At 39.9% G+C, this 27,318-nt stretch overlaps 1 protein-coding gene across 6 annotated transcripts in view; it reads right to left on the bottom strand.

The window, feature by feature from the left end:
• Nucleotides 1–27,318, bottom strand: part of NELL1 (neural EGFL like 1) — a 277,675-nt gene that overhangs the window by 227,336 nt on the left and 23,021 nt on the right. For all 6 annotated transcript variants that reach the window (XM_051777275.1, XM_051777277.1, XM_051777276.1 and 3 more), the window contains exons 3-4: nucleotides 24,035–24,185; nucleotides 9,982–10,152 (exon numbers count right to left, since the gene is read on the bottom strand). In XM_051777275.1, coding sequence (XP_051633235.1) covers nucleotides 9,982–10,152; nucleotides 24,035–24,185 — 322 coding nt within the window. The remainder of the gene's footprint in view (nucleotides 1–9,981; nucleotides 10,153–24,034; nucleotides 24,186–27,318) is intronic.

Genomic DNA, 27,318 nt, shown 5'->3' with positions numbered 1-27,318 from the left:
ATTCAGCAGAGCTTAAGATGGTGTCTAGGTCAAAAGAATTCTTCCTCTGAACTGCTGAGGTAAATGTCATCTACACACACACATACTTTCCTTATAAAAATCAATGTGCACATCTCCTATGGATTAATGTGAATTTAGGTACTTACCTTCAAACATCTCAGCATAGAGTTGAGAGCTACATGGACCTAATACCACTTTTCAAACAAATTTCTGACTCTCCAAAGTTACTTTGGCATCTTTTTACCACTTGTGAGTAAGTATCACTGACTCCCAGAGCATAAAACACATAGCTGTAGGGTCTTTATCATGCACACAAGTATCCACTACAGTCAAACACACTTATAAATGAGGACAATCTAAAACTCACAGGGTCATTAAAAGACCACCTTTAACCTCACCCAGCTTTGAAGGTCAGGTTCTAGACCAGAACACTGAATAAAGCAATCTGTTAACAAGAAAACTAAAAGCACAGCACACTCATTTGTTACCATACCAAACATCATACCAAAAGCCCATCTCAGATGAACCAAATGTTCAGAGTACATCCAAGATGCCAAATAGCAAACCAATTCTCAGCAATTAAAAGCAGATTCTAGAAATAAGAGGAAGAAATTAATTCAATGAATTGTTTCAAGATATAAAAAGAAAAGCTCCTCTCCCACAAATTAAGCAAGAAGCCCTTAGAGCAACATACATATGAGATTTAAAAATTATATTAAAATATCTGCAAAACAAGTAGTAAACAAATAGGCCTATCTTGCATCAGAAAGCGAAAGGGTAAAAATGTGCATCAGAGTAATGGCACAAAGAAGCACTGATACTTAAGGTCTTGCAGCAAAATTAACCTCAAAATAAAATTCTACCACACCAAAGAGGTAAAACCATGGTTACATGGCTTATATCATCTCCAATTTGTCATGAAAAAATAAATTAATTAAAAAAAAAATCTAAGATTGCTTTTGGGGTTTGTCACAAGGCATTTGTTGAGTGAGAACTGGCAGTGCTGAAATTTTGTTTTTATTACATCTGCCTGCTCTATAAAAGGGATGGGCCAGTCCTTGTCCCTGTAGCACACAGGTCTTCACAGCTGGCAGTTACAGCAGAACCTGAAGCACAGTGAGTTTACAGCTTCCAAACATATATTCTTCATAAAATATATGCAGTCTTTGTCTTTCCTGTGTCATGCTCCTCTCAACCCCAAAGTTAATTTACCCAGTAAAATAAGACAGGTGCAATTGCAAGAAGAATCGAGCTTTTGATTCTGACTCCTTTCTGCACTCCTGCAAAAGATAAATTTAAAATCAAGCCAGCCACAAGCAACCTTTCTATTAGAGAGGTTCTTCCCCCCCTCCAGAAACGCATCTGCTGAGAAGTTAATTGCTTTACGGGGTATCTCGTCGTAGGATCATCTCATCAAGGGGTTCATGTCATCACTAAATGATTTGTATGTAATCATAAAATAACCTCATCCATATTCCAGAGCCAATTTCCTGCAGTGACTGAAGGCAACTGCAGGCTGAGGATCGCACACTTCGCCTTGGCTGCCACGCTCATGCCAGAGCCCTGCCAGAAGTGCTGCCTCAGCTCTGGGCAACGGCACTCTGCTCTCCCCAGAGCTGCCACTCCTCCCCATTACCCACTGGCAGAGGGAGGACTCACCCACCCAGCTCATTCCATGTTCCTCAGCTGTTCCCGCAGGTTCAGTGGGTAACCCACACCTCCATTTTCCCACGGCATTTTTCAACTGCCTGGTTTAGTCTTGGGAGTTTGAAAGACAACATTACACTCTCTCCATAATAACTAATTGGCCATGACTGAGGAGGTGTATGAAACACAGAGTAAACATAGAACAAGCCATTATATTGGTTCTAAAATTAAGTTTAGATGGAAACTGCCAGCAGACAGGCAGAAAAGCACCCTCCAGGGACAGCACATTTCTCACACCTGACACACTCAGGAGGTGAAAGCATGGTTCTGCTCAAGTCAATGAGAGTTCTCACTCAGGCTTCACTGGGGCCAGCGTTGTCCCCAAGCGATGCTGCACAGAACACCTTTCAGCAGAGTTTAAGGTGGTGTGACAATCAGAAATTCAGCTCAGGCTGAGGAAGTCCTTCTAGTTGCCTTAGTTGGCACAGTGCTAGTTAATTGCTTTCACTACTGACAGGCTGATGAGAATGCCACTAAAATTGCAGCTTAATTAAGTAATGCAGCTTCAGCTGATTTTTTTCATTTACTGACTGGTCTCAGATATAAGAATAACTTATAGGACTGGAAATTGCATGTTAACTTGATCCTATACTGAGGATTAAACTATCATCTTTCTCCTTACTGCTCCTTGGATGTATGATTACATTGCTAATACAGATCACAACAATGATTCTTCATAACATTAAAATATTTGAAATGGAAGCAGAGGCCAATATGTGATTTTTTTTTTCCATAAGAAACCCTACACCACCAAAACTATAAAACTACCTCAACCAGCTTACTGAATACTTATCTGTGTAGAAATGGAGCATTCCTCAATTCCCAGAAATGCCTCACCTTCTGAAGCATGAAACTGGGCTGCCCTTGCCATTCCCTCAACTGGCATATTTGAGAAGCAGTTCGTGCCCACGGCACAGAACCAGAAACTCCACTGTCCCCACACTCAGGGCTGAGCCTACTCGACTCCCTTAAACACTGCAGGAACCATCCAAACACCATGGAGGCCTGGCTAGACCTCTCCTACACAGCTACATCTGCAAATATGCCAAGGGGCTTTGCATGACATGTGAAGTGAGAGAGGACACTACACCACTGCAGTGAGACCCATGCCACTGCCTGACACCTCTGAGGCATGACAGTCACATCACAGTGTTTCCAGGCCTTGACACCTTCCACCTCTGAGCACCTCATATGCCTCCAGCTCCCCACACCCAAGGAACAAGCATGACTGCTCCTGTACCACCACTCCTAAGGGTGCTGTCAGTTTTCTGCCACCAAATCGTGCAGTGATGAGAACTGTCAGGTTTTGGGGTAGTAATAAATGCAGTCAAGCAGTCTCCACCTCCCTGCAGCCAACTTGAGGATTTTGACAAGACTGGATTTCTAAAAAGAATTCTCTTTTGGGAGTTATTGCTGTTCTGAATGACCAAAGAAAGACACCTCAAGCACTAACCCACTTCGTAAAACTCCGGGCTGGTTGCACAAAGTTCAGCAGTCCTGTTTGCTCAATCTCCCTCTCACTCCCCACCACACTCAGGAGGTTTCAGATCGTTTGGAAAGACTCTGTACTATTTGCTATATGGAGCCTCAGATCTCAAGTCAGCTGTTGAATAGGTCAGGGGGGTTCTCACCTGCTCTTTGGCAAAGGTCCAATGTTTTTACAAAAGTATTTAACTAGAATTATACTGGCATTTTTCACTTCAGCTCCAGTATTATCCTGTCTGACTCGTAGTTCTAAACTCCAGAGTTTAGCTAACCGCTTCAAATGGAAGAGTTCATTTATGCCTTGGATCTCAGTTAATCCGTCTGGCTGGAGCAAGATAATTGTTTTTATAATCTGAAAGGAAAAAGCTCAAAACATTTGCTCTATCTTGTTGATTCTCAAATTACCATGATCACATCTCTGTACATATAACCCCCATTAGCACTCCAACAAGTAAAAAGAAAACAGAGCCAAGTAACAGGAGATTTCTCCTGAAAAAAAAAAAAAAGATCGTAGAAAAATATCCAGATACAGTTGAAACTATGCAGGCTAAATTTTCAGAGACTGCTTTTGTAACTAACAACAGCAACTTAAGGGTTTATTGCTTTTAATATTAAATAAATGTCTACATGTATATTGGACCAACATACAAATATTTGAGAATTCGATAATGAACCTAAGTCACACCCTCTGGGAAATTACTAAATCATTTGAGGCTTGCCTGTCTTGATTTAATATTATTTCATCTACCATCATCCATTCTCTCTCTCTCTGACATACCCAGAAAATAAAATCACAAGGAATGCAAGTTGCCAATGGTAAAGCATAACACATTATTCCTGCCCTCATGGAGGCATCAACCTATCTGTCAACATTTACAATTCACCAGAAAGCACTGCAAGTCCCCAGTTCTGACTTAGGAGGGAAAAAAAAAAAAAAAAAAGACAAAACCAGTGTTGAGTCTACATTCAGCAGTAGTTGGGCTTTGCAGTTACCAAACTCTGGCTCCATGGGTCCCTAGAGCTCTGCCCCAAGCTCCTACTGAAGACCCTTAACCAAACTCCTAGAGAATGGCTTCTACTGACATCAGCAGGTCTACTGACCTGGATCAGCTCCTGAAAGGAACCCGAGGCAGATGCAGATTCCACACTGAGCAGGAGCTAAGTGAGGCCTCTCTGCTGGAGCACAGTGCTCCAGGTACCTGTACAAGTACTCGTGCAGGCTGCCTTCAAGGTATGGATTGTTATCATATGTTTTCTGTAGTACTTTTTCAGCACTTTCATAAATACTCATGCCTTCTCCCAGTTCCATCAGCACAGTATACAAAATAGTTCAACTGATTTTTTAGGATAAATACAATAAACTCTCATCATAATTAGGGACTGAGTGAAAACAGATCATGATTCAGCCTTTGGTCACACCCATACTACCATTCTGCTGATGCATTAGCCATTCAGTGAAAACCCTGGCTATTAAGAAACTTCTTTAAAAATAATATAATTCTGAATTTATCCCAAACATCTCCTTGCAGTTAACTCTAATGATACAGGCCTGGTGGCAGCTGATGTGATGTGCCAGTTGGAGATCTCTCTTACGCTAAAAAGTTTACAGCCTTTCTGTCAAACAAAAGGGACAACCAGCAGGTGAAAATTAACTTCCAGTCCACACCACCACAGATCTGATGTTGGGTGCACCTGTAATGCACAATTATAGCACTCTATCCAAGTAACCATTTCTCTGACAGCTTCTGCTACAGCTTAAAGAACAGAGAAGCAATCTAGGTCACAAAACCATATTCAAATAGTGAGAGGAAATTACCTAGCTGCATAACACTGCCACCACACCATTTTCTCTCTCAAGAGAAAGTGTTTTACAGTAACTAAAGCAGCAAATCCCTCTTTAAAATACATCCTTTAACCTTCTTTAAATTTATTACACGTTAATTAAAGTCACAGAACTTTGTTTAGATCAGTTGAAAACCTCAGGCTGGCAGCCAGAATATCTTATTTATAAGAACTCAGAGGTCTTGGATTCCCATATTTGGAGGATGTTACTTTAATTTATTTATTTTTCCAATTAAAAAGTTCTCACTGCTCATGCATTTTTTATTCCCTAATGCGCTGTTCTAACATAAAAGAAGCAGACAACATGTTTTTTCAGTTGGAGACTACATCCTAGCCTGCTCCAGTTTTATAATCTATTCTCTTATGCTCTTACCAACCCCCTCCATCAAACAGCTGAGAGTATCCATCAAAACCACAGGCTGTATTCACAGCAAAAGGCACTCCTGCACAGATTTTCACTGGAAAAACATTAATTTTTGCATCAAAGCACCTTTCTCCCTTGTATGCCTGCAGACAGAGTTCAAGTAAAGGAGTACAGACACTGTCTGAAAAGGTGAGTACCTTTGTAGCAATAAGATTGGTGATAATTTTAAAAATGGAAGCACCTTTTGAGCTTACCTCCCCAGATTAATCAAACACAATGAGAACAACCTGGAATTTCTATTTGGTAAATAAATTACCAATAAATCCTTTTTGATACAGTACCTACCATCTCTTAAACTGTAGGCTCCATGCTATCCTCTCACTCTTAACACTACTGAATGGAACATACTTCTGTGCTGTCACTGTTGAAGGGGACAAGCATCGCAGGGGACAGGCAGGTACCATGGGAAATGCTACAGACTCTACTGCTGAAAACTCTACAGCTGAAACTAATTCCCAGAGAAGACAAACACCGGATCTTGTAGGACTTGACAGTCTCCTGGGGTTGAAAATCTCAGTGCAAGTATGAACAGAGACCAAAGCTGGAAAGATGCGTAGCAGAGTTAATTTGTTTATATATTAATCCTTTAGTACCACAGGTTATTTAAGGACCTTTTGACAATGACACAGTTGCTCTAGCTCAATCTCAACACTCTCCAGAAGGTCCCTGACAACCCATTTTTGCCTAGAATAGAAGAGCACAGATCCCACCAACAGCAAGAGATTTAATTTCCATGTTACTTTCAGCATAGGTTTTACTTGTGCATCAGTAGTACATTTATAATTAATGCAGCCTTTTCATTTTTCTAAGCTTTCAGAACCTTACTAGAAAGTTAAAAGCATGTTAGCAAGTACACCCACAGCTTCTTATGTCAGTTTTCTGAGACATATCCCTGACTAGAGGTCACTGTCTTGGCCCAGCACAAAGGCTCTTCGAGTCAGTGAGAAGAGTCCACTGACATTCAACAGGTTTTCAGCACGGACTCTAAGGTACCTTCCTTCTCTCTCCATTGGAGACAGGCTGAGAGAGTTGGGGTTGTGTAGCCTTGAGAAGAGAAGGCTTTGGGGTGACCTTATATTACTGTCCAGAATCTAAAGGGGCTACAAGAGAGCTGGAGAAGGACTTTGAAAAAGGGAATGAAGTGATAGGACAAGGTGGAATGGCTTCAAACTGAAAAGAGGGTGGGTTTAGATTAGATATTAGGAAGAAATTCTTCCCTGTGAGGGTGGGGAAGGCACTGGCACAGGTTACCCAAAGAAGCTGTGGCTGCCCCATCCCTGGAAGTGTCCAAGGCCAGGTTGGATGGGGCTTGGAGTAACCTGGTCTAGTGGAAGGTATCCCTGCCCATGGCAGGGGCAGTAAAACTAGATGCTCTTCAAAGTCCCTTCCAACCCAAAATATGATTCTATGATTTCTGTGCCAGCAGCTCCAAGCTGTAACATCAAAGCCAGCTACAATTCTCACTCCTTGCTCTTGAAGGAGCAAGTAAGATGCAGCAGGAGCCGACTTCAAGAGGACATGCACTTGGGCAAATATACCCCTTTGATACATATGCTTCCCCCACGGTATTATATCTCATTAGAACAGAGGCAATTACACTGTTTTAAAGATGATGCTTAGAAGCACTAAAGGCTTTTACCAGTTCTCAAGTACTTTGCCCTAACCTATCCAGGTCTGAAAAACAAAGTTGACTTTGAATCGAATCCAAAAGATAATCAAGTATCAAATGTCAAAGCAATTTTACAAATCAGAGTAACGTGGGCAACAAGGCTGTGAAGAGTAAAAGTAGATTCGACTATCTGTTTACAAATGCAAAGCTTCATCTCCAATGCTTTCTGATCTACTGCAGGTTTTTGGAGGCCAGAGACCAGCTTTCAGTATCACAATACAAATCCTGTAGCAAAACTAGGTTGTAGCATTTTCCCCAATGCAAACACTTTCAATGCACTCTCACATACAGCTTAACTTTACTAACATTGCATTCACAAATGATTCGCTCACAATAGCCTTCCAAATACATAACATATTACCACAGCCCTAAACAAAAGGAGTAACGCATTTATCAAATTCAGGCATATCTGTAAGGAAGCAATGTTGCAAACACCTTAAAGAAATGCAGTAGAAATCTAAGGGATTCATTTTGTTGGTCAATTTTATTTTTTTTTTCCTTTTTGCTTTGTTTTTATTTTTTACAGGGGAAAGAACAGTAAACAAAAAGCAGAGAACTTCTTTAACTAGACAGGCACACATTAAGCTAAATTCTTGTTCTGATGACACCAAATCTCTGCAGGAGATGAGACGGGTCATATCCTCTTTCCCTGTGACCTGTTCAATTAACTGTGTGGAAGCATCACTTCTCATGAGGCATCCTGAACTCTGCCCAGAGCCACTGACACCACACCAGCCCAACACGGTGACATTTACATGTAGAGTCCCCAGCTCTCAGCACTGGATTCTATGCATACTTTCAGCAGCAGCTTTCCTAGCACTAAGGTGAAGCAAGCTTAGGGTTTTCAGCAGTGCTCAGAAGTATCCCCTCATTGGCTTGCTCTTCTTTTTCACAGCTCTGCCATTTATTGCAGTGTCATCAGAAAGTGCTAGTGCCAAGATGAACAAGATGTTGACTCCCTTCTGAGTGCAAAGATATAAAGGGTTAAGATTTAATACAGGAAACTAACACCAACATTCACTAAACTCTCTAATTAACTCAACAGTGATGCTACAGCTGAGTCAGGAACTTAAAGACTTCCTTTTTTTTCCTCTCATTTAAACTTCTACTATGATCTGCCCTCAAGTCGTGCTTTCAGAACTGTTCTCATTACTTTTCCACAGGAGTTGTCATAAAATACCACAAATACACAGCCAAATAGAGATATTTTAGGTATGGATTTATGCTGGGAGCAACCTTGAGATGTACCACCTTAAGGGACACTGTTAGATGGATCAGCCCCTGACAGAGATGACTCTACATATTTGTCACCTGACATGACAGTACAGCTCATTCCATGACTGTATTTATCTATTTCTGCCTGTTGCTGTAAAGAAAATCATGTCACAACCATGACTCTGTGCAGTCCTCTTGTCCCTGGATAGAATTCTGCACCAGGCAGTTGTTTTGTGCAAGAAAGTAGCTGGTTAAACAGTCTGTTAAAAAGGGTCTCCCTAAAACACATCTGCTGTTCATTATAAAAAAAAAAATAAGGAAAAAAATAAAAAACACATCATAGTAGATAATGAAAAACCCATCCCAAAACCCAGTATATCAATAAACTAACAAAAAAGCATAAAGTCATAAGCAAAGAAATAGTGTAAGAAATATACAATAAGGGTAAGAAAAATAAATCAAATTACTGAAATGAGGACAATCTTCACAAATTGTAGATTTCATGCCTCAATGAAATTAAAATTACTCAAAGCACTTAATTGCTTCTAAAGTCCGAATAAAAGGATCCAATAAGCAACATTCCTTCAGATTAGATTTTCCAGTAGTTAATGAAGATGCAGAAAATGGTTGTAACATTCTTCTCAAAACAGTATCTCATAATTACTTTGGTCAAAATTTAAACTCTTTCAAATGTTCCAATAACCACCTACTCCTAAAATACTCATCCAACTTTATTCTGCCTGTCTGAAAAAAATGAAGACTTCAGATAAAAATATCTGCTACCATCAGCCTGCCCATTTAAGTGCCCCAATTCCAAAATGCACATGCTGATCCTCTCACTGAATGCAAAGGATATTTTTTTATTATTTTCAGTGCAATAAAAAACAAAAGTAATGGTTTGTTTTCCTCAGTCCTAAAGACCATTTTGAAAATGCCAATATCGAGATCTCTGCTCATCAACCACTAAGTTTGAAGTCTACAATACATTGTGAGATCAAATCCAAAGGCAAGATGGATTCTAGGGAGCAGAGATGCTAGGTTTGCTGTTTTTCATTCCTTGAAGTCCTGGCATTATGCCATTACACAATCTTCACAACTTTTAAAGGAAAAGTGCAATGACAGACAGAATACCCCTCAGAAAATAAAAAGCACCGTTTCCAGACATGCAAAAAGAACCTTCCAGGTTTCTCAGAAGTTTCCAAGTGAGGCAGCAGATAGAAAAATCAGTAAAAAGCGCATTGTCTGATTATGTAAAATGAAATTAAAATGCCTCTGATGCACCTATCTTATTCTTCAAGTTTTCAGGTATGCTGAGGGAAGCAGTTCACCACACGCCAACCCATCACACTTAAATGTAATCACAGGCAAACATAACATCAGCCAGTGCCTAAACTACAGAGATGCATTTAATACTCCCCAGTCAGCAATCAACCTTTTCCACATTTGTTCATAATCACAATGAATTGTTCCATTTCAATACTTTGTTTTCCTTTTCTTATCCCACGGCAGTTGAGCGTGCTTTTCGAATCTGACATTTAAAAAAAAGAAAAAAACAAAACCTCCTTTTCCAATTTCATTCCTGTGTGTAAGTAGAGACTATTTTTTAAAGAAATATAAGTTACTGGACCTATTTTCTTACCTGTTGCAGTCCACGTGGAGCAGAAGATGGGATGCACTAAGTGACACAGCAATCTTATGCCACTGTCCATCTGCCAGGCGGTACGGGAACACCTCTGTTCTTGACTTCCCATTAAACCTGTAGTGATACCTGATCTCATCCCTCAGGCCACTGCTCTCCAGTTCAAAATAGCTGTATTTAAAACATAAAGAAGAATCAGTTGCATTTTTTTTATATATAATCACTGTTTCTGTCACTTTCTTCTTAATTCATCTTTAAGCAAACACCACACAGAAGGCCACAATCTAAAGAGGTTACTCAGCATGGATTAGCTACGAATTGATTTTTTTCAAAGTAGTAGAGAGACAAGACTATGCATTCCAAGCAGTATGAATCCAGTAACTACATGAAAACAGCTCAAAGTACCACTTGTTAGCCCAGGAAGCTGAAGGATTTTTACCCACAGAACACGTTCAACTACAAGAAACCAAGCCTTATACTTTTCATCAAAATATTTTATATGAGTGCAAGATTTGTAGGAAATTGAAAAATAAAGAACTCTACATACCACAAACAAATAAAAAGTCATTAAGTTAAGAAACCACTGGGTAATCATTACATTTGTATTTACTACTTGCAAATCTAGTTTAAAAAAACCAAACAACTGTTTACTTTCAGGACTCCCCTACACACAGTTGTGCTTCACTCGTTTTCTGACTTTTATTGTTACTGCCATGATCATTTGGCTTTACAGTGGAACAGCAGAACCTCCTGGCTGGATTAGGCATCTCAACACTTGGCATAAACAATCCAACAATCAAAACCTTCAGACAGTTATCACACTCAAGAACAGCTGACAAACTGGCTTCACACAGATGTGGGGGGAGCCAAGTCTTTTTCTAGGATGAATTTAGCCTTTCCAGGGCACACTGACCATGTAAATAGTGAAGGCTTCTCTTGGACCTCACCAAGTATTTACAGCATATCAAATCTTTTTCCTGCTAAAATGAAGCTCTGGATATAGAAAGAGGGTGGACCTCCATTTATAGTAGAAATAACTCTACAAGCAAGTGAAGATGTTAAGATTGTCCAGATATAGTGTCATGTTTTCCCTGCTGGGCAACACCGATTTAACATGGCAGTTGAAAGATAGGTGCTAGTTTGGGGTAGGGAGGAAAAAATTACAGTTATGGAATCCACTTCCAAAAAACAAATGCAACACAAAATAACAAATATCCAAGTGCTGATTTTCATTTTCCCCACAAGCCTCTTACACTGCAGAGACCCCAGCAGCCTGTGTGCACAGGAATTACACGGAGTCTGTGCTCTTCTTCAATATCAGACCTTACCAGTGAAGTTGAGGCTTTTTGGAACTGAAAAACAGAGTTCTTTGGGAGGAACTTACTTATGAGATAAAACACTAGCTGGAAACACGTGCAAAAGTTCCCAACAGATGGGGAAGGGGAACACAAAGACAGTAAATCTTCACCAAATGTGAAACTCAATCCTGCCAGTGCCTTGTCATCGTGTTTTTCGTGCAACATATGAGCATTATCAGGTCACCTGAATGAAAAACTCAAGAGGCAAAGTAGAAAACACAAGGAGGTAAAGGCAAAACCAAAACTGAATAAAAACACAGCAGGCATAGGTACAAATAAAATACAGGCAGTACAGAGTGGATTAAATCAGGAAGGCTGGTGTTGTGAAGGAACCGGCCTGTTTCATGCACATAATGGCACAAGGAAAGCAGATAAACAGGATTTTTCTAAAGAGTAGAGCAGAATGTTGATTAACTACAACCATCGCCCATTAAAATATCTAAATTACGTTCACAAGAAATCTGGAGAATTTTTTTCATTATTTTATTCTGATGCTCAGTAACAGGTCACAAGATGCTGCTGCTGGCGTTCCCAAGCCAGAAAAGCACTAGGACAAGCACTGTCAGTGATGTTATACTTTAACAATTTGTACTTGCCATCTGCTGTAAAAGCACAAAAGGATGACAAAAAACTTAAAAAAGAAAAAATGAGGGAGAGCTACGTAACATTCAAGTATCCCTCTCATACACAAAGTATTTGCATAAATATATATAGATATATTTATATGGTTGATCACAGAAGCTTAAGAGCCTAAAAACAAGATGAGCTCCTGTTGCAGGAAGCAAATTGCTTCCTGTGGTCATCCTTCACAGTCTCCAATAGCCACAGAGCTAATCACTCACCTCATAATGATTTGTTTGCTAATGTAAAAGCAACAGTCCCACCCTGGAAAGGTCAGTCAGATACTGCACTTAATCACATCTGTGCTCTGTTATTTGTACAGCATAGGGAATTGCAAAGCAACATAGTTTCTCATCTGACAAGCTTTAGTGTCAATAGTTAATTCAGGATTGAAAACAGCTTGTTGCTTAGGCATCGAATTTGTTGTCAATCTCCTGACTAATTTATACAACACAGAAATGATTAGTTAGACTTCACTGTGATAGCTAGTGCTAATATTTTTATATATGTACACCTAATGCATTAAGTGCCACAGGACTGTATAAAACACCATGTTTTACCTCTTCAGTGGCAGGAAAGGAGGATGACAGCAGACAAATTCTGCACCTATTTTTCACCACCCTTCAACAAGTGCAAATCACAGGCAGTTACCCTCAGACAAACACCAGTCTACAAAATCCCAACAGCAAAAACCAGTTGGATTACCTCAACATATCTCAACCATATCTCAAGTATTTAAAAAACACAAGGTAATGTGAACCAACACCCTTGCGTTGATTTTTCTTTTTAAAATGCACAAATTCACGTGGAGACCTTGATTACACACACATTTCACATGTTCACAGTGTGGAAGATGCAGTTGTCTTTTCTCTACCAAAATAGAAGTCATGTGCAAACAGCTTTTCTCAGTAGCAAACATCATCCTTTCTTTCCTCCTCCCATCAGACTCTGAGGGAAAGAAAGGCTCTTCAAAATCAATGACACAAAGGCCATTCACTCCTGGAAACCAGAACTCTGTGTCCAAGTTCTAATTTGCAAATTGTGGAATGGAAGATAAATGAGTGAAAAAACACACTCAGGCAAGAAATCGTCAATCTGTGAGAAAATAATTAGTAAAGCCAGAGAAAACAAATGGATTTTAATATCCATCTCATCTTTGACTTGAAATGCCATTGCACAAGTTTTTATCTGCTATAAAACAACAGGTAAAACTGGAGAGAGGGGAAATGAATAGAAGCTACCGCACAAGACGCAGGAAAATTAACTGATCTCTAACTGGCATTTTGTAGGTACTTTCCAGCATTTTGTGAGGAGCTAAAAGAAAACACAGGAATAGAACATCATCTGGGACCCTCTGAATAAATGTGTCATCAGTAGACACATGTGAACTTCCAATGCTGCCATGAGATCCATATCAAAAGCCCAGGAGAGACCCCTGAGTATTACAACTGTCTCTGCTTCTGCATGAAGCCTGTGTCAGCTTGTCCTACAATTAGCCCCCTGCTACCCCTCTTTCTTTTTCAAGAAAGAAAGGTGCAAGACATTAATCTACTTGGCAACTTCTTAGCACCAAGTGATGGGTTCTTATTTTATTCATGATTTCTCAATAATATTTTCTTTTTCCAAAAAAAGCACGATCAAAAGCTAACAGGTATTTTGACAGATTAAATTCTCAGAACACATATATTAAGAAAGCTTGCTGTTTATGGAACAGCAGTACTATATGACCTTGGCTGAAATTCTCCCACTAGTAGGACTTCCCTGTTTGCTAAGCTTCTTTTGCACAGTTATAGAATTCAAATGCTTTTAACAGGTCTGTCCACAGTCTCTCATTCAAATTCCAATGTATAAGAGAAAAATATGTTGCTAAATTCAGGTTGATTTTAGGCACATCAAAAAAAAGTTGGGACATTTTAAGGCAATGTGCTTTACAGAAGGACAGTATTATTCCACAACCAACTCAAGATGCTTTGAAATTCTTTCTGACAGTTTTTGCAACCCCTATGCAACTCACACACAAATATTGTTAGAAGAGGATAAAGCTTGACTCAGTTATGTTTAAAGATTTTTTTTTCTTCCCCATTTCTTTTAGTCTCCACCATAGTGAATACTTAACTGTGCATTTGATCACTCATTTCACTTCCAGATCAGACGAGCAAGGTTCCTAAAGTATACTTTCAGTTGGAAACACCTGCTGCGGATGTAATGACCAAAAAAATTGGAAAAGTCACTATCAACATTAAATAAGAAGGTGTAAGACACCTGAAGCAGAAAAGTATTTCTGTAAGGTGAGTTGCCTTAGTCCACCATTTGCATTAAAGAAACATATTCACCTACTCATCATCTCCCCCACAGAAGTGATCTCCTGCTGTGGTAAACACTACATTGTTCCATTCTAAACATTAAAATAGCCACCAAAGAATTCAGCAGCACATCATCAGGTAAGCACAATGCAGATTAAATACTCCAATAAGAGCTCTAAGAACTAATGCAAAACTACTTTTTGCATCCAATTCTGGCAATCTTCCTGCTTATCACATTCAAACATAAATAAAGCAGAGTTATCATTCTGACTTCACAACTTCCGTCATCCCTGATCAAGTGCCAAATGAAGCCCCACAGCCTCTTTCAAGGAACAGCACCAGCACTTAGAGCAGATGCTCTTAGAGCTACTGAACAGATGTCCCAGGGCAAAGCAGCAGGCACAGATGGCATCCCTGCAAATATGTACAAACTTGGGGTTGCCATCTAGTCAAAACATTGTGCATCTGCTTAACACTGTGTGGGAGAAGGTCACAAAACCACAGGAGTTCAAGGATGGAAGCCCCATTCACCCTGCACATGCTGCAGCAGCACTTCGATGTCGGGTCTCCCAAACGCTGGGAAAAAAAAAATCACTGCCATAATAAGAATCAGGCTGGTACTGAACAGAAGCTTCTGGAAAATTCTGTGAGTCCAGTCAATGCACAATTTCTTATTTTTTTCTAATAACAAAGCAAATTCAAGGAAAGTCCAGAGATTAGTCCATTTGATGTAATCAGCTAGAAGTTCAGGAAGCTTCTGCACAAATCAGGACTTGTTTGTGCACGTAGCTTTTTCAACTCACAAGAGCATTGTGCCATTTAATGATATTTAATGACAGAAATGGCTTCAGGCAAGACTCTGCTTTAGCATCTTTGTAGAAACACTTCTTGATGTATTTAGAGACAGGCAATGAATTTGCATCCATTATCACAGAGATTTCAGGATTTTCAGTCTACAGAGAATCTGTGATGAATCACAGATCATTACACTTTTGGCCTTTTGCTGTTCCTTACCACCAACTGAGCCTGTGCCTATTTTGGCTGTGCTGCCAAGTGGCTCAGCCTGGGCAGCAACATAAAAGTAACAGAGATCTTGTTTTAACAGTCCTCAGTGGAAAGCAAGTCGGGCCAAGAGCAGGCATTGGGCACTATGTTGCAGGATAAGCTGGCAGGGATCCGCCCAAGATCACTGCCCCCGTCAATAAAGCCATAGCAAGAAAAAGCAGTGCCTCTGAAACTGAAGATACACCTCTTCAAACAAAAGGAAACACTCACTTTGCAGTTGTCACCACAGCTCTGTATGGATGCAAAACTAGAACAAGTTACAGTTGTCAAGGCAAATATTTCAGTCGCTTCCACAGGCACTGTTCTTGTACCCTACTTACTATAAAGTGACAGGGCAAGATGCCGAGCTCTCAAGCATCACACACTCTGAAACACTGGATTTGGAAGGAGTGCTCTTAACACACTCAAGCGCACGGCCCTAGTCCTCGCTCAGCACACACCTGCTGAGGAATACATTTAGTGCAGGGGGCTCGGGGTGCAGGCTGAGCTCTGAGTGGAGGGAGCCCGAGACAAGAGGCCATGAACTGCCAACAAAGGGCACCGGGACCTGTGGCACCAGCCAGGTGACCGAACACTCAGAGACACAGCAGGAACTGATGGCCCCAGACTTTCACCCACTTGGACTGTGAGAGTATAAAACCCCCAGCGTTTCCTTTGTTCGGGGTCTCTCCTCGGAGGAACCCAACTCGGTCTGTTCTGTTGTCACAACATGATTAAATTATTTTAAGGATCAGAGGTCTGAGACACTGCTATGGGAAACCTGAGGTCCAGCTGGTAGGGAAACCTTGTGTGAGTGCTGTGTGTGTAAGAAGCCAAGCAGAGCACCCATCAGCTCACTGGAGCCACCCACAGTGAGGGGGGTTTGGTCCCCACAGTGAAAGTCTCAGATGATGCGACTGTAAACGCCAGAGTGGCTCCTGGATGGCAGGACAGGAAAGTTCCCTTAACATGCATACTTACAAGCCATTCAAAGCTACTTTTTACAGCTAGTTTAAATACAGATAGACTGAGAGGTTGCATAGCAAAACTATGCATGGCAAATCTTCACTTGTGCAGCATTAAAGACTTACTACTGTGGCAGAGATTGTCCTGATACCATCACAGCTCAGGAGCTAAATCAGACTGACATCAGGTAGCACAAAAGGTGTCCGTGAGTAGAAGGATCACCTGTAACAATGAAGGTATCTTGCTGAAAAATCAGATTTAACTTTCTACAAGAGAAAACGCAAAAGCTGAGTCCTGTATATTGTACAAAGACTATCATCACCTGTTCCAGTTCAAAAGAATTCCTTCTATACAAGCAAATCCAACATAGCCAAAATGTAACACTAAACTCTTTCAAACCACAACTTCACTCTGTTATTGGCTACCTAGATAGGATGCTTTCGAACATTTGTATGCTTTCAAGCAAGAGGAACTAAATTCAATCAATTAAATGACTTTATTTTTCCATTCAGACCACTCTGAGGACAACAGGAATCATGTTATACCAGCTAGCTTGAAACATTTAGCAATAAACACACCCACGCTGACATCTTCTATTACTATAGAATATTTATTGACATTGTCTTTTGTTCTACACATCTTCTACACTGCAGCAGGGCATGCAAGCTGCAAGGCATTAAGCATTTATGATGTGTTTGTGTACCTGCAACTAGGCAAAGGTCATCCAAATACAAATTTACTTTCTTCTTTGATCATATCAAGAAAAAAGTAACCCCAACATTTGCCTGCCAGGTAAAAGACAGCTGGAATCAGAGCTGGTACAAAGCAGCTACTCATTTTCATGGCATGTCTAGTAAGGATTGACCTTAAGCATTTTTGAATCCATTTCATATGTCTAAAAACCTATCTTCACCGTGGCTGCAACCTGCCTACTATCTGAAAAAAACTGGTCTCTCTCCCATTCCTAGTAAACCAAGTAGGTAATACCACACTGCACCTAAAAATAGTACAGCATCTTAGCAAGCTTCAGAGCTAGCACAGCCAGCAGGACAGAGAAGAGTATCATCTGAACTAAGGTGAAGTCGTGACTCCTTAACTGTGCCTCAAAAGAAAAAAAAAATCATAATTTAAAAAAAAACCACAAACCAGTAAACACTAACTTTACTGAAAGGTAACATGAAAATATTCATTTCTCTACATATCACCACTCCAGTACCAAGTCAGCTGGTACTCACACTATCACTCTAGCAAGGAACACGATCCACAACACTCTGCAGTTGTCCTTGAAGGGCTCACCATGCACAACCCTTGGCCAAAGATTTGTTTCCCCAGTGGACCATTTGCAACCCACAAAACATTTTTATCTGAGGACTTTCTGAATGGGGGCTGTCCATTTTTTAAGGCTAGCCTGGCACTCCGAGCTGGCATTAGCTCAGGGATCACTGTGGGTATGCTGAAGCCTAGAGCTGTGAGTGTGACCAGACAGCCCCCAGCAGAGCTGTAACCAAAGCAAGGCACAGCCCCAGTCCAGTCCCTCCCTCCCTCATGCTCATCATTGCAGCAAGAGTTCAGCTCGGGGGATCCCCAAATCCACAGCCTCTAAATACTGGATTTTAGCAAAACAAAAGAGGATAACAGCTTTTTAAACTAATGAGGTCTGCCACCTGAGTAAAACTACAGTATTTGAAAACAAATTCCCCTGATTGCTGTGTCCTTAGAAGAAAGGTCCTTCCCTCCAATCTCACTTTTGGCTTCAGCAGCTTTTCAGTGATTTCTTGCATTATGATAAATTCCACATGCTGCGAAATGTCAAAAATTATCTTAGGTCTGGATGTTCTTTATCTACTTTAAGTTGGCTGATTAAGACTTTCCTAATTAGCAAGAAAGGATACAATCAATGGAACAGTTAGTATCCCTTGGTCAAGAACATTGTGAAACTTGTTAAGCAAAAGGATGTAGTAAATGAAGGTGGTTTTGTATGTCTATGTATGCATTACCAACCTGGTAAAAAACTCAATGTCCATATGTCCCTTAGCAGAACTGTCTTTATTATAATATTAAAAAAATCACACCTATAGGTCAAAAAGACCCCTGCCCAGGTGAAGCCCCTTCCCTTGGGCATACATAGAATTTAGCTGTGATTACATAACTTGTATGGAAACTACTAATCAATCATAATGGAGGGGCTGTACTTGGAAAGTAACTAACTCTGACCTTCTGTTTATAAATAACAGTGTGGAAAGTCCTGTTGGTGTGCTTGATTTGTGGGAAACTACCAAGTACCCAAGGCTTGCCCAAATCTGAAATAAATAATCAATATCTCTCTGGAGCGTGTAATTATTGGCTTGTTGCACACCCGGTAACGAATCCGATTTTGCAGACAACACACACATTTCTCCTCGATTATCAGAAAACAAATCTTTTACTTTCCCCTCTCTCGAGGCCCTGCCACGTGTCTGCTCCCTCTGGATGCCCTCAGTCTCATGCAGCCTCCACCTTCCCTGCCCCGCTGCCACGAGCTCTGGCAGCTTTCCACAGCCAGTGGTCACTGGGGCAGGCTCTGCCACGTCCTCCCTTTCTGAAGGCAGTGCCTGGGGCGAAGAAAGCACACAGGTATCCTTACAAAACTGCAAATGAAAGCCCAAAAAAAGCCAGACACATCACCCAGCCTATCAGCAACCAAGCAAATGAACATTATTAACATGTTGTGAACACCTAAGTGTGTTATTAACTGGGAGAGTTACATTCTTAACGAGCAGCCCAAATTCAGCGGACAGTTTTCAGAGAGCTGCATTTAGTGTAAGTTTGAGACATTCTGGTTCTTTGCCTGTATCAGAGGGCCATAAAACAATCAAACAGAATAACTCAGCTTGGTGGAGAAGACTCCTGGGGGACCCACACATCCTGCTGCTGGCTGACCATAACATTTCTGCACTGTCCAAACTCGGTTTTAAAGAGTTTCAAACTGTCAGCCATTCTTCTCCAATTGCCAACGTGGTCCAATCAATGTGTTCCGACAGCTGGTTATGAGCAGCATGTTAATGTTTCAGAGAGACAACAATTGCCAACCTAGTGTACATAAAACACCTGCTCTCAGCAGGGAGCCACAGGATGGAAGGTAGCTCCTCGAGTAGTAACTCCTCCTTCACAATGCTTAAATCAGCAGAAGATTTGTGTAACACTTCTTCTTCACTTTACTCTTTTGCATACTTTAACCCCAAGCACAGAAGCAGGTGGGCACAATTCTATTCGCATTTGCATCTCTAAAAACCTTTTCAGAAGGAAAAAAAGCTGTAGGTATCTCACATATTTCACATCACCTCATTCAGAGGGATGGAAGTAGGGCTGGATCTTTATATTCTCTTTACAGCTTTCCAGTTTAGCAATTCTACATATAAATATTCATGAAGATGTGCCCTTTACCCTAAAAGAAAAAGGTTAATGGAGACATTCGCAGAGTTTTTCCTTCCCTTTTTGAATACTGGGCATCTCAGAATCCAATATACGTATACCCATCTTGCAGAGAATAATCTAAAACATAGCAGGGAGTAAATCCAATTTTTCAGGTTTACAACTAGGGTCAGAAGTCACTTGCATAGGCTTCCTTTCATCAGTTAGGTTTCAGTGATTAATTTAACCAGCTTATTACCCCTTTGTGTTTTTAATTAAACATATAATGGCCTGGTAGCCTTCCAGCTGTTATTTATGAACACACAGTTTTCTATCTACTCCTCAGCAGTCCCAGAAGCTGTTCATGGTGTCACCTGGGGGGAACTATTCAGCAGTGTACTAGATGCCTGTTTGCCCTCCCCACCCAAAACTAACTTGCAAGGAATAAAAATCTTTCACTGCGAGCCTGACACATTTATCAGACTCTCCCCCTGAATATTTGTATCAACACAGCTTGCTGCTACATAGTGGAGGGCCAGATTTTCCACTGGACAACTCCATTTCACCACAGCAGTACAATCAGCTTAACAGGTTTCCAACAGGTTTCCAAATATTTGGCATGGACATAGCTTATAAGCATATTAAATAAATAAATAAATAAATAAATGAAGTTTTTAGTGCTCCCTGTAAGAAAATCTTCACAACATTCATCTTATGACTTGCTCTTTAGTCCTACCATGGTGGGATCTCACGTTTTTAAACACTCTTCAGAAAGAATGATAACACATGGGTACCTGAACATCCTTGATATATTTCTCCAGCTACTGATCTTGGCCAGTAGTGGAAAAGAGCCATCAATATATCTCAAACCCAGCGATTAAACAGCTGAAAGGCAATACTGACTCCACCTAATTTATGTTCTTGGGCTCTGGACCATGCAAGGCCAGAGCAAGCAGGGAGCAGGCAGACAACTTCAGATGAAACTGTATTAAATCACTTTTGAAATAAGGACTCATTATGTAGGATTTTAAATATCTTGATGGCCTTTTCCAAGTGTTTCGATGCTCTGAAGAGTCAAAGGTTGTGAGCAAAATAGCTCAGAAAGCTCATCTAGGAAGAATCAGCTAGCATAATCCCCCAATCAAGAAAAACAGTTTCCATCTTCTGCATCCCTAAGTAACATGTTTGTCCATCCCATATTACATTTCATTATCTATAATTTAGGAACAAAAATATAATCTTCTGCTTCACCACTGTACCCCAGATAACTATGTGCACAGTGTGCACAAACTCTCAGACTCTTCAATTAGACTTTATCTGTATTAATTAAGCTTTCTATTTTCCAAGTTGTATCTTAATACATTTGAATCATGAAAACAAAGTCTTTATCATTATTAAACTGACTCAACAAAATATTAACAAAGATGCATTTGCCATCATCGTAGTATAATTCCTGTCCATCAAATGATGATATAAATTAACAGCAAATCTCTAATTGCCATGAAATATCCCTTTAGAATTAAACAAAACAGCATATCTAAATCACTTCAAGAAAAATTGTGTTAATCTTATTTTAATATCTTCAGTTTAAGAGTTCCAGTCCATTGGAAAATAAAATCCCACTAGAGAAGTGAAATTTAGACCATGTAACACCACCATAGGACAATCATCTCCACTACATCAAAAGACAGTTTGCCATGAGGTAACTACCTATGCTGTTATGGTGTCCTATGCAATTCAGAACATATACACAAGTGTATATGTCTACATATACACACACCTTCTCATTGCCTGTGATGACACCTATTTCTCATCTATTAAATCTGTGCACAATCAAAAAAGACACTTCCCCTAGAGATATGAACTCTGGTACCAACAGCTAACACAGCTCCTTTAATTCAGATGTTGTTGACTTCCTGCATGATCTGAAACCTTAAACTTTGGCCACTTTTGCAGGTAAGTTAAAAAACATTATGCCCTTAACTATAATATCTCCTATTTTGTGGAAAGAGAAGAAATTGAGAAGAGTTATCGGTTTTTCCATAGCCTATACTGGTTAAGTAACAAATGTACCCTTATACTTGTTCCCATACATCTTAATCATGATCAAATATAAAGATGTTCCTTATTATTCTCTTTACATTTTCACAGACGCAGGGGAAGTTGAAAAGGTTTGACCAAAAAAAGGATGTCACCAGAACAGAACCGTGATAATTATCAGAAGCTTAGTAGGAGTAACAGTTCATAAAAGGTTCCATGTGACAAGGGTCTGCACCCATTTCAGTTCCCATGCAAACCTATAGAATGACTTGAGCAGTTAGAGAAACATCACAAAATACCAAGGTGAAAGTTCTAATGTAAGCAGAGTCCTCTTCAGCAGTGCCCCAAATCTTTGTTCTCTTCTCCTCATCTATATTGAAAAATATTTTCTCCATTGTCACCCACTTAATTAATTTCTGTCATCACAGACCTAATGGTTTGAAAGCACTATCTTTACCAAGGTCTGAGTAACAACCTGAGAAACAATGACTTCAAGTGATACACAATGAGTCCAAAAAAAGAAGGATAATTACAGTATCCAGACACTCAGAAAGTAACAGCAGTCATGAGTAACACTGGACATGCCTGTTTTGACTCTTACATCAAACTACAGACAAACTTCCTCAGTTACTATAGAGAGCTACAAAGGTTTAAACGAGACCAGCACACAATCCTTCAACTGCATATATATTTTAAGCAGATGTCATAATTTTAAATATTATAGATAACCTCAGTGTCAGAGAGGGCAACAGCAGCGTATTTTGTTCAACCAAGATTACTCCTGCATAGCACATCTCTCTACAAGCCCCTGCCTGTCAAGATAGAGGACCTGTAGCTGCATTCAGTAGATGCCATATCTAAAAATCCATGTGCCTTGCTTCGTATAATCATCACTGCCTGTCTAGTTTGACCTTGGATTTTGCTAAGTGCAGGCATGTGACTGTTTGTCTGTTCAATGGCTGCACTCAACATCCTGTTTCTCAAATAAATAAATAAATAAACAAACCTTTAACATGGCAAACTGATCCTGTTAACCATGACTTCAGAGAGCTACAATGGCCTGGAAAAGCTTGGGGGAATTGAAAATTAAAGACAAAAGGAATGATAGAGTAAGAGAAGGAAAACAGGAAGAGATGGAGGGAGGGATCCCTCTGTAACGTACAGTGATTTTCTTCTTGACTGAAACAATGGCCTGAAAAATGCAAGAAGGAATAAAGTAAAAGACCAATAAGAAAGCAGAGGTGACAGAAAAGTATGGTGATAGAATAGGGAAACAGCAGAGTCCTCCCCTTAGCCACCCTAGTCTGGACATCTCTGCTGTTGCACTGGCAAAAGCCATCATTGACCGTTTGGTCATAATAAAGCCACTGCCTTCTCCTTCATATACTTCCTCAAAAAAAGGTAAGGAATTGGGCCAAGAGTTGAGTATCATGTACATGATTAAGACAAATACCAATAAGATTTTTTTTCATAAAAGAAGTGTTGCAGATCGTCCGGTATTAGATTTGAAATGGGAGCAACCAAAGAATATCCTATTACTTGTATTACAACAGAAAAGACTAGAACTAGTCTTTTATGTGTCAGACTAGACACAAAGGTCCTTCAAGACCTAAGATATTATTCAAAAAGCATTCACAAAGTTACACGTAAGAGGCTATTTGATGCAACACACACTTTGAAACATCAAAACATCATTGGAATTGTATTATGGACCATAATACCAAGTGTACTCTTTGTTTTTTTTAAACAAACAGAAGTCTGCCACTATAATAGCTAATCAAAGAGACCTCTTTTTTTCCTCCTACACTGGCAAAAAAAGGGGGAAAAAAAGCATACATGAAAAAGGAATATAATGTCTTATGTTGGGAAGAAAACATATACAGTATGTGTATACATAGGGAAGCACAAGTAGCTTAATAGCTTAATTGTTGAATCTCCAAGAAAATATATTCTTTCATAATGTTATAAAACACAGTGAAGCAAGAAACACATGCAAGTTTAACTCTTACGAAAAAGCAGACTCCAAAGCACATATGATAAACTAGTTAGGAAAATTGCATTACAAGGTTTGTAACTTCCAAAGTATCTATACTACATTGGCTTTGATCTTTCTGTTTAAGTTATTTTACAGGCCAGGATACATATATAATGAATTGCTCCTATAAAAAAAAAAATCAACTAGAAAAAAAGCACATTGCAAACTACAAAGAAATGCTCTACCTTACACATCAGATTTTACATCCACCATTTCAACACATTGCCCAAGTAGACCAGAGTGCTCAGGATCTTTTATGTTGCTACTGCTACAAGAGAGAAACAATTTCCTCTTACCTGTGCTCTAACTCTCGGATGGACAGTATAACTCCAGAAGTGAATGCCTTCTGTTGCAGAGTGGCCAGAAACGTGAACTCACTTTTATTCCGGAAGAGCTGAATTAACTTCTCACTCACATGAGGTGCTGCGTGGATTTCTCTTTCTACATCTAAGAATTTTATTTAAAAAAAAAAAAAAAAAAAAGGGAAATAACATTACAGTAAAAATGCCAAGTCAGAAAGATTTAGATTACATTTTTCATTTTCACATCAATATTTTTCATTTTTGAGAGTCATCTACCATGTTCCACCACCGCACTTTTTCCAAGAAAAAACCCAAATGCCATCTCTGTCAGCATGCCCACTTGTCACTTGGACAAGTTCACAACTGGTCAGCTACTGATTTTCTGATGGATTTTTTGACGGGATGCTGAGCCATTTGTGTCTGCTGCGAGCAGATTAAGTTGCTGTAAATAAGGTGTGCTGCAGGCAGATAAATAGGCTCCTAAATTCTGAGAAATCTCAGGCACTGCCTCTCCCAACACAATTCACCAAGCTCCAATTTCAGTTTTTACCACTGACTCGGTTTCCACCTCTCCATCATACATCACAGGGAACCTGTCCTTGCACAGTGTAAGGCAGAGATGTATTATTGCTAATAATGCTCTACGGCTGCGCTCCTGCCTGAGAAATAAATACAAGACACGCTTGCAATCCGCTGCTGTTCCAGGGATTTCTCAGTTTAAACAAGCAGAGTGTGACAGCTCATACAATATTTATTAAACCACAACCTGACCAGGCAGATTCAGAAACATTTCAGTCTCGCTAATCCTGCTCATGTCCAAGCAGCATCATTGCCTTCTCATATTTGATCTTCAAAGGTTCAAATGAATCATCTCCTCCCCATTCATTTTTCCCTCATCCTTTCATTTGCCATACATCATCCGCTGTCAAAGACAATTAACAACAGAAAGGCAGAAATCAGGGCAATTCACCTTCCCACCCCATGTCTCTCTCATGCTGGGCCTTTGTCACACGTTTGCAAGACCTGAGCCACTTGCAGTTTCTGGATGTCACAACCAATTAGAAACCCTGTGTGCATCCTTTCCAAAGGTTTACTTTGGAGCCAAAAAATGCCAGCAAAAATTCTCAGCTGGCAAAAAACCCATATAACTCTGCTGAATCCTGAGAATACGGCCCAGCAAGCATGATGTAACACACAAAGGAGTGATGAGATTTACAATTCAGAATTTCACTGCAGGATAAAAAAAAAAGAAAAAAAAACCACCCAAACTAAAAAGGGCCCCATTGTGTCATTAAATGAGGCTTTGCAGGCAGAAAGAGGAGAGGCTGGCTTGAAAAACAATCTAAAATCTCAGACACACAACTACTGAAGGAATGCCATGGACTGAAACCAAACTCCAAGGAAAAAGTATTCAAGCATGTTTTGTAATTGGGTGTCTCAATTTTTCCTGTACAGCTTAAGACCCTCCAAATGAGTTTACACACTCAGAATCCATAATACACCTGCACTCTGAAAGGCTCATCTCTGAAAAATAAGACACCAAAAATTACTTAGTCATCATTTACAAATCTTTCCCAGGGGCTTAAATTACCCTGATAAATAAATACAGCCCCCACTTTACCACAACAAACTATCTGTCTGTCCAACACGACTTTTATCATAGCAGAGGGTAAAGCTTCAAAGAACAGAAATTGTTTCCCCTGCCATCATATAGTGGAATGGAAGAATAAACAATCCAGCACAGAAGACTAGATTTTGTCTTTATCTATTAGATTTTGTTATCTGTATCGTTATCTTCACCTAGCAGATGTTATTACTGGTCATAAATACTGTGTAGTTTCCTTTTACAAAGCTGATACAGGAGACACAAAACTGTGTATCCCATACACCCATAAATTCACCAATACCCAGTTTGCTATCTACAGAGACAGACAATCCACTGGTACTAAGTTCCAAGTAAGACTCAGATACAATGTTCAAGACTTGACAGATGAAGATAATTATCACCGTTTGAAGGTTAAAAACCTTCATATCTGACAATTTTTTTTCTTAAAGTTGTCACAATTACCAGAAATAAAATATGACTTAACTAAGCTTTCAAAAATTCTTTCACATGAAAGCATAGGCAGTGCTGTCAGTGGAACACATATGTTAAAACTTCAGTCAAGCCCTGCAATGTACAACATTTCTTCATTATAGGAAGCCCAGATATAAAGCCACATCCCACCATCTATCCATCAAATTTTATACAAATATCAAACTTCTATAAATTTTATTTCTATGTTTATCAAATTTTACACAAAAATATAGGGTTCCTTGGTCAGAATCCAGAATGGTTAATCAACACAGTCCATACTTCAGTTAGAAACATACTTTGAAATATTGTGCATACTCTACCATACTCAGTGTGACTTCATAGGCACAACTACACCAAAACCACATGCAACACTGATATTGGTTCTCTGTTGATTAAAAGCAGTAAGATCCAAAGTTCTGAAATTCCAGAGTGTTGGGTTCAAACTACTAGATAACACAATTCATATAGTGCTTTGCAACACTGTGCTAGTATAATTGGCACTAAGGAAGTTATATAACCAGGCTTTTAGAAATTAACACACTTTCAAGTACAGTGCTATTTTATTTTGAGTAGTTCCGCCCATTACCAGTGGCTTGGAACATCCCTACTGCAAGCCAGGTGAAAAATTTACTTGCAGATGCAGAAGTGTCTACAGAAATGCCACTTCTCATAACCCAACATCAAGAGGACTTTCCCACCAGTTCTGTGGCAAGATGGCAAATGGAACCCAAGAGCCTGCAACTGGATTTGTAAGCTGGGAAGCCCACCGAGGCTGTGGGGGGATACCAAAGGGCACAGGACAGGGGTGCTGAGCACAAACCTGGGCTTCCAACCTGGGACCCAAACGCTGGGAAAGAACCATTGCTCAAGAGGCCTGCTGAGGACACGGCCCAGCCAACACAGCTCCTGTCCCCAGGGGACACCTCCCACACTGCACCTCTCTAGCAGTGTCCCTCCTCACACCACACAGTCCCTGGGAACATCATCTCTTTGTGTTTTGCTTGATTTCTCCAGAAAATACCATACAAATGGACTGGGAGTATGATCCATTTAGAATAAGAGCTTTCTATTTTCAGGTTGATTTTCACACTTCAAAAAAAAAAAAAGAAAAAGAAAAAGAAAAATTGAGAATACATACACCCCCTCACCACAGGTGCCTGAAAGGTAAAATACTTTTTATGTTCTCGATAAAAATAACTGT

The sequence above is a fragment of the Manacus candei genome, unplaced genomic scaffold (assembly GCF_025592945.1).
Source record: "Manacus candei isolate 608988 ecotype Guabito, Panama unplaced genomic scaffold, ASM2559294v1 h1tg000009l, whole genome shotgun sequence".
NCBI lineage: Eukaryota > Metazoa > Chordata > Aves > Passeriformes > Pipridae > Manacus > Manacus candei.
This window is presented reverse-complemented; position numbering and strand designations above follow the sequence as displayed.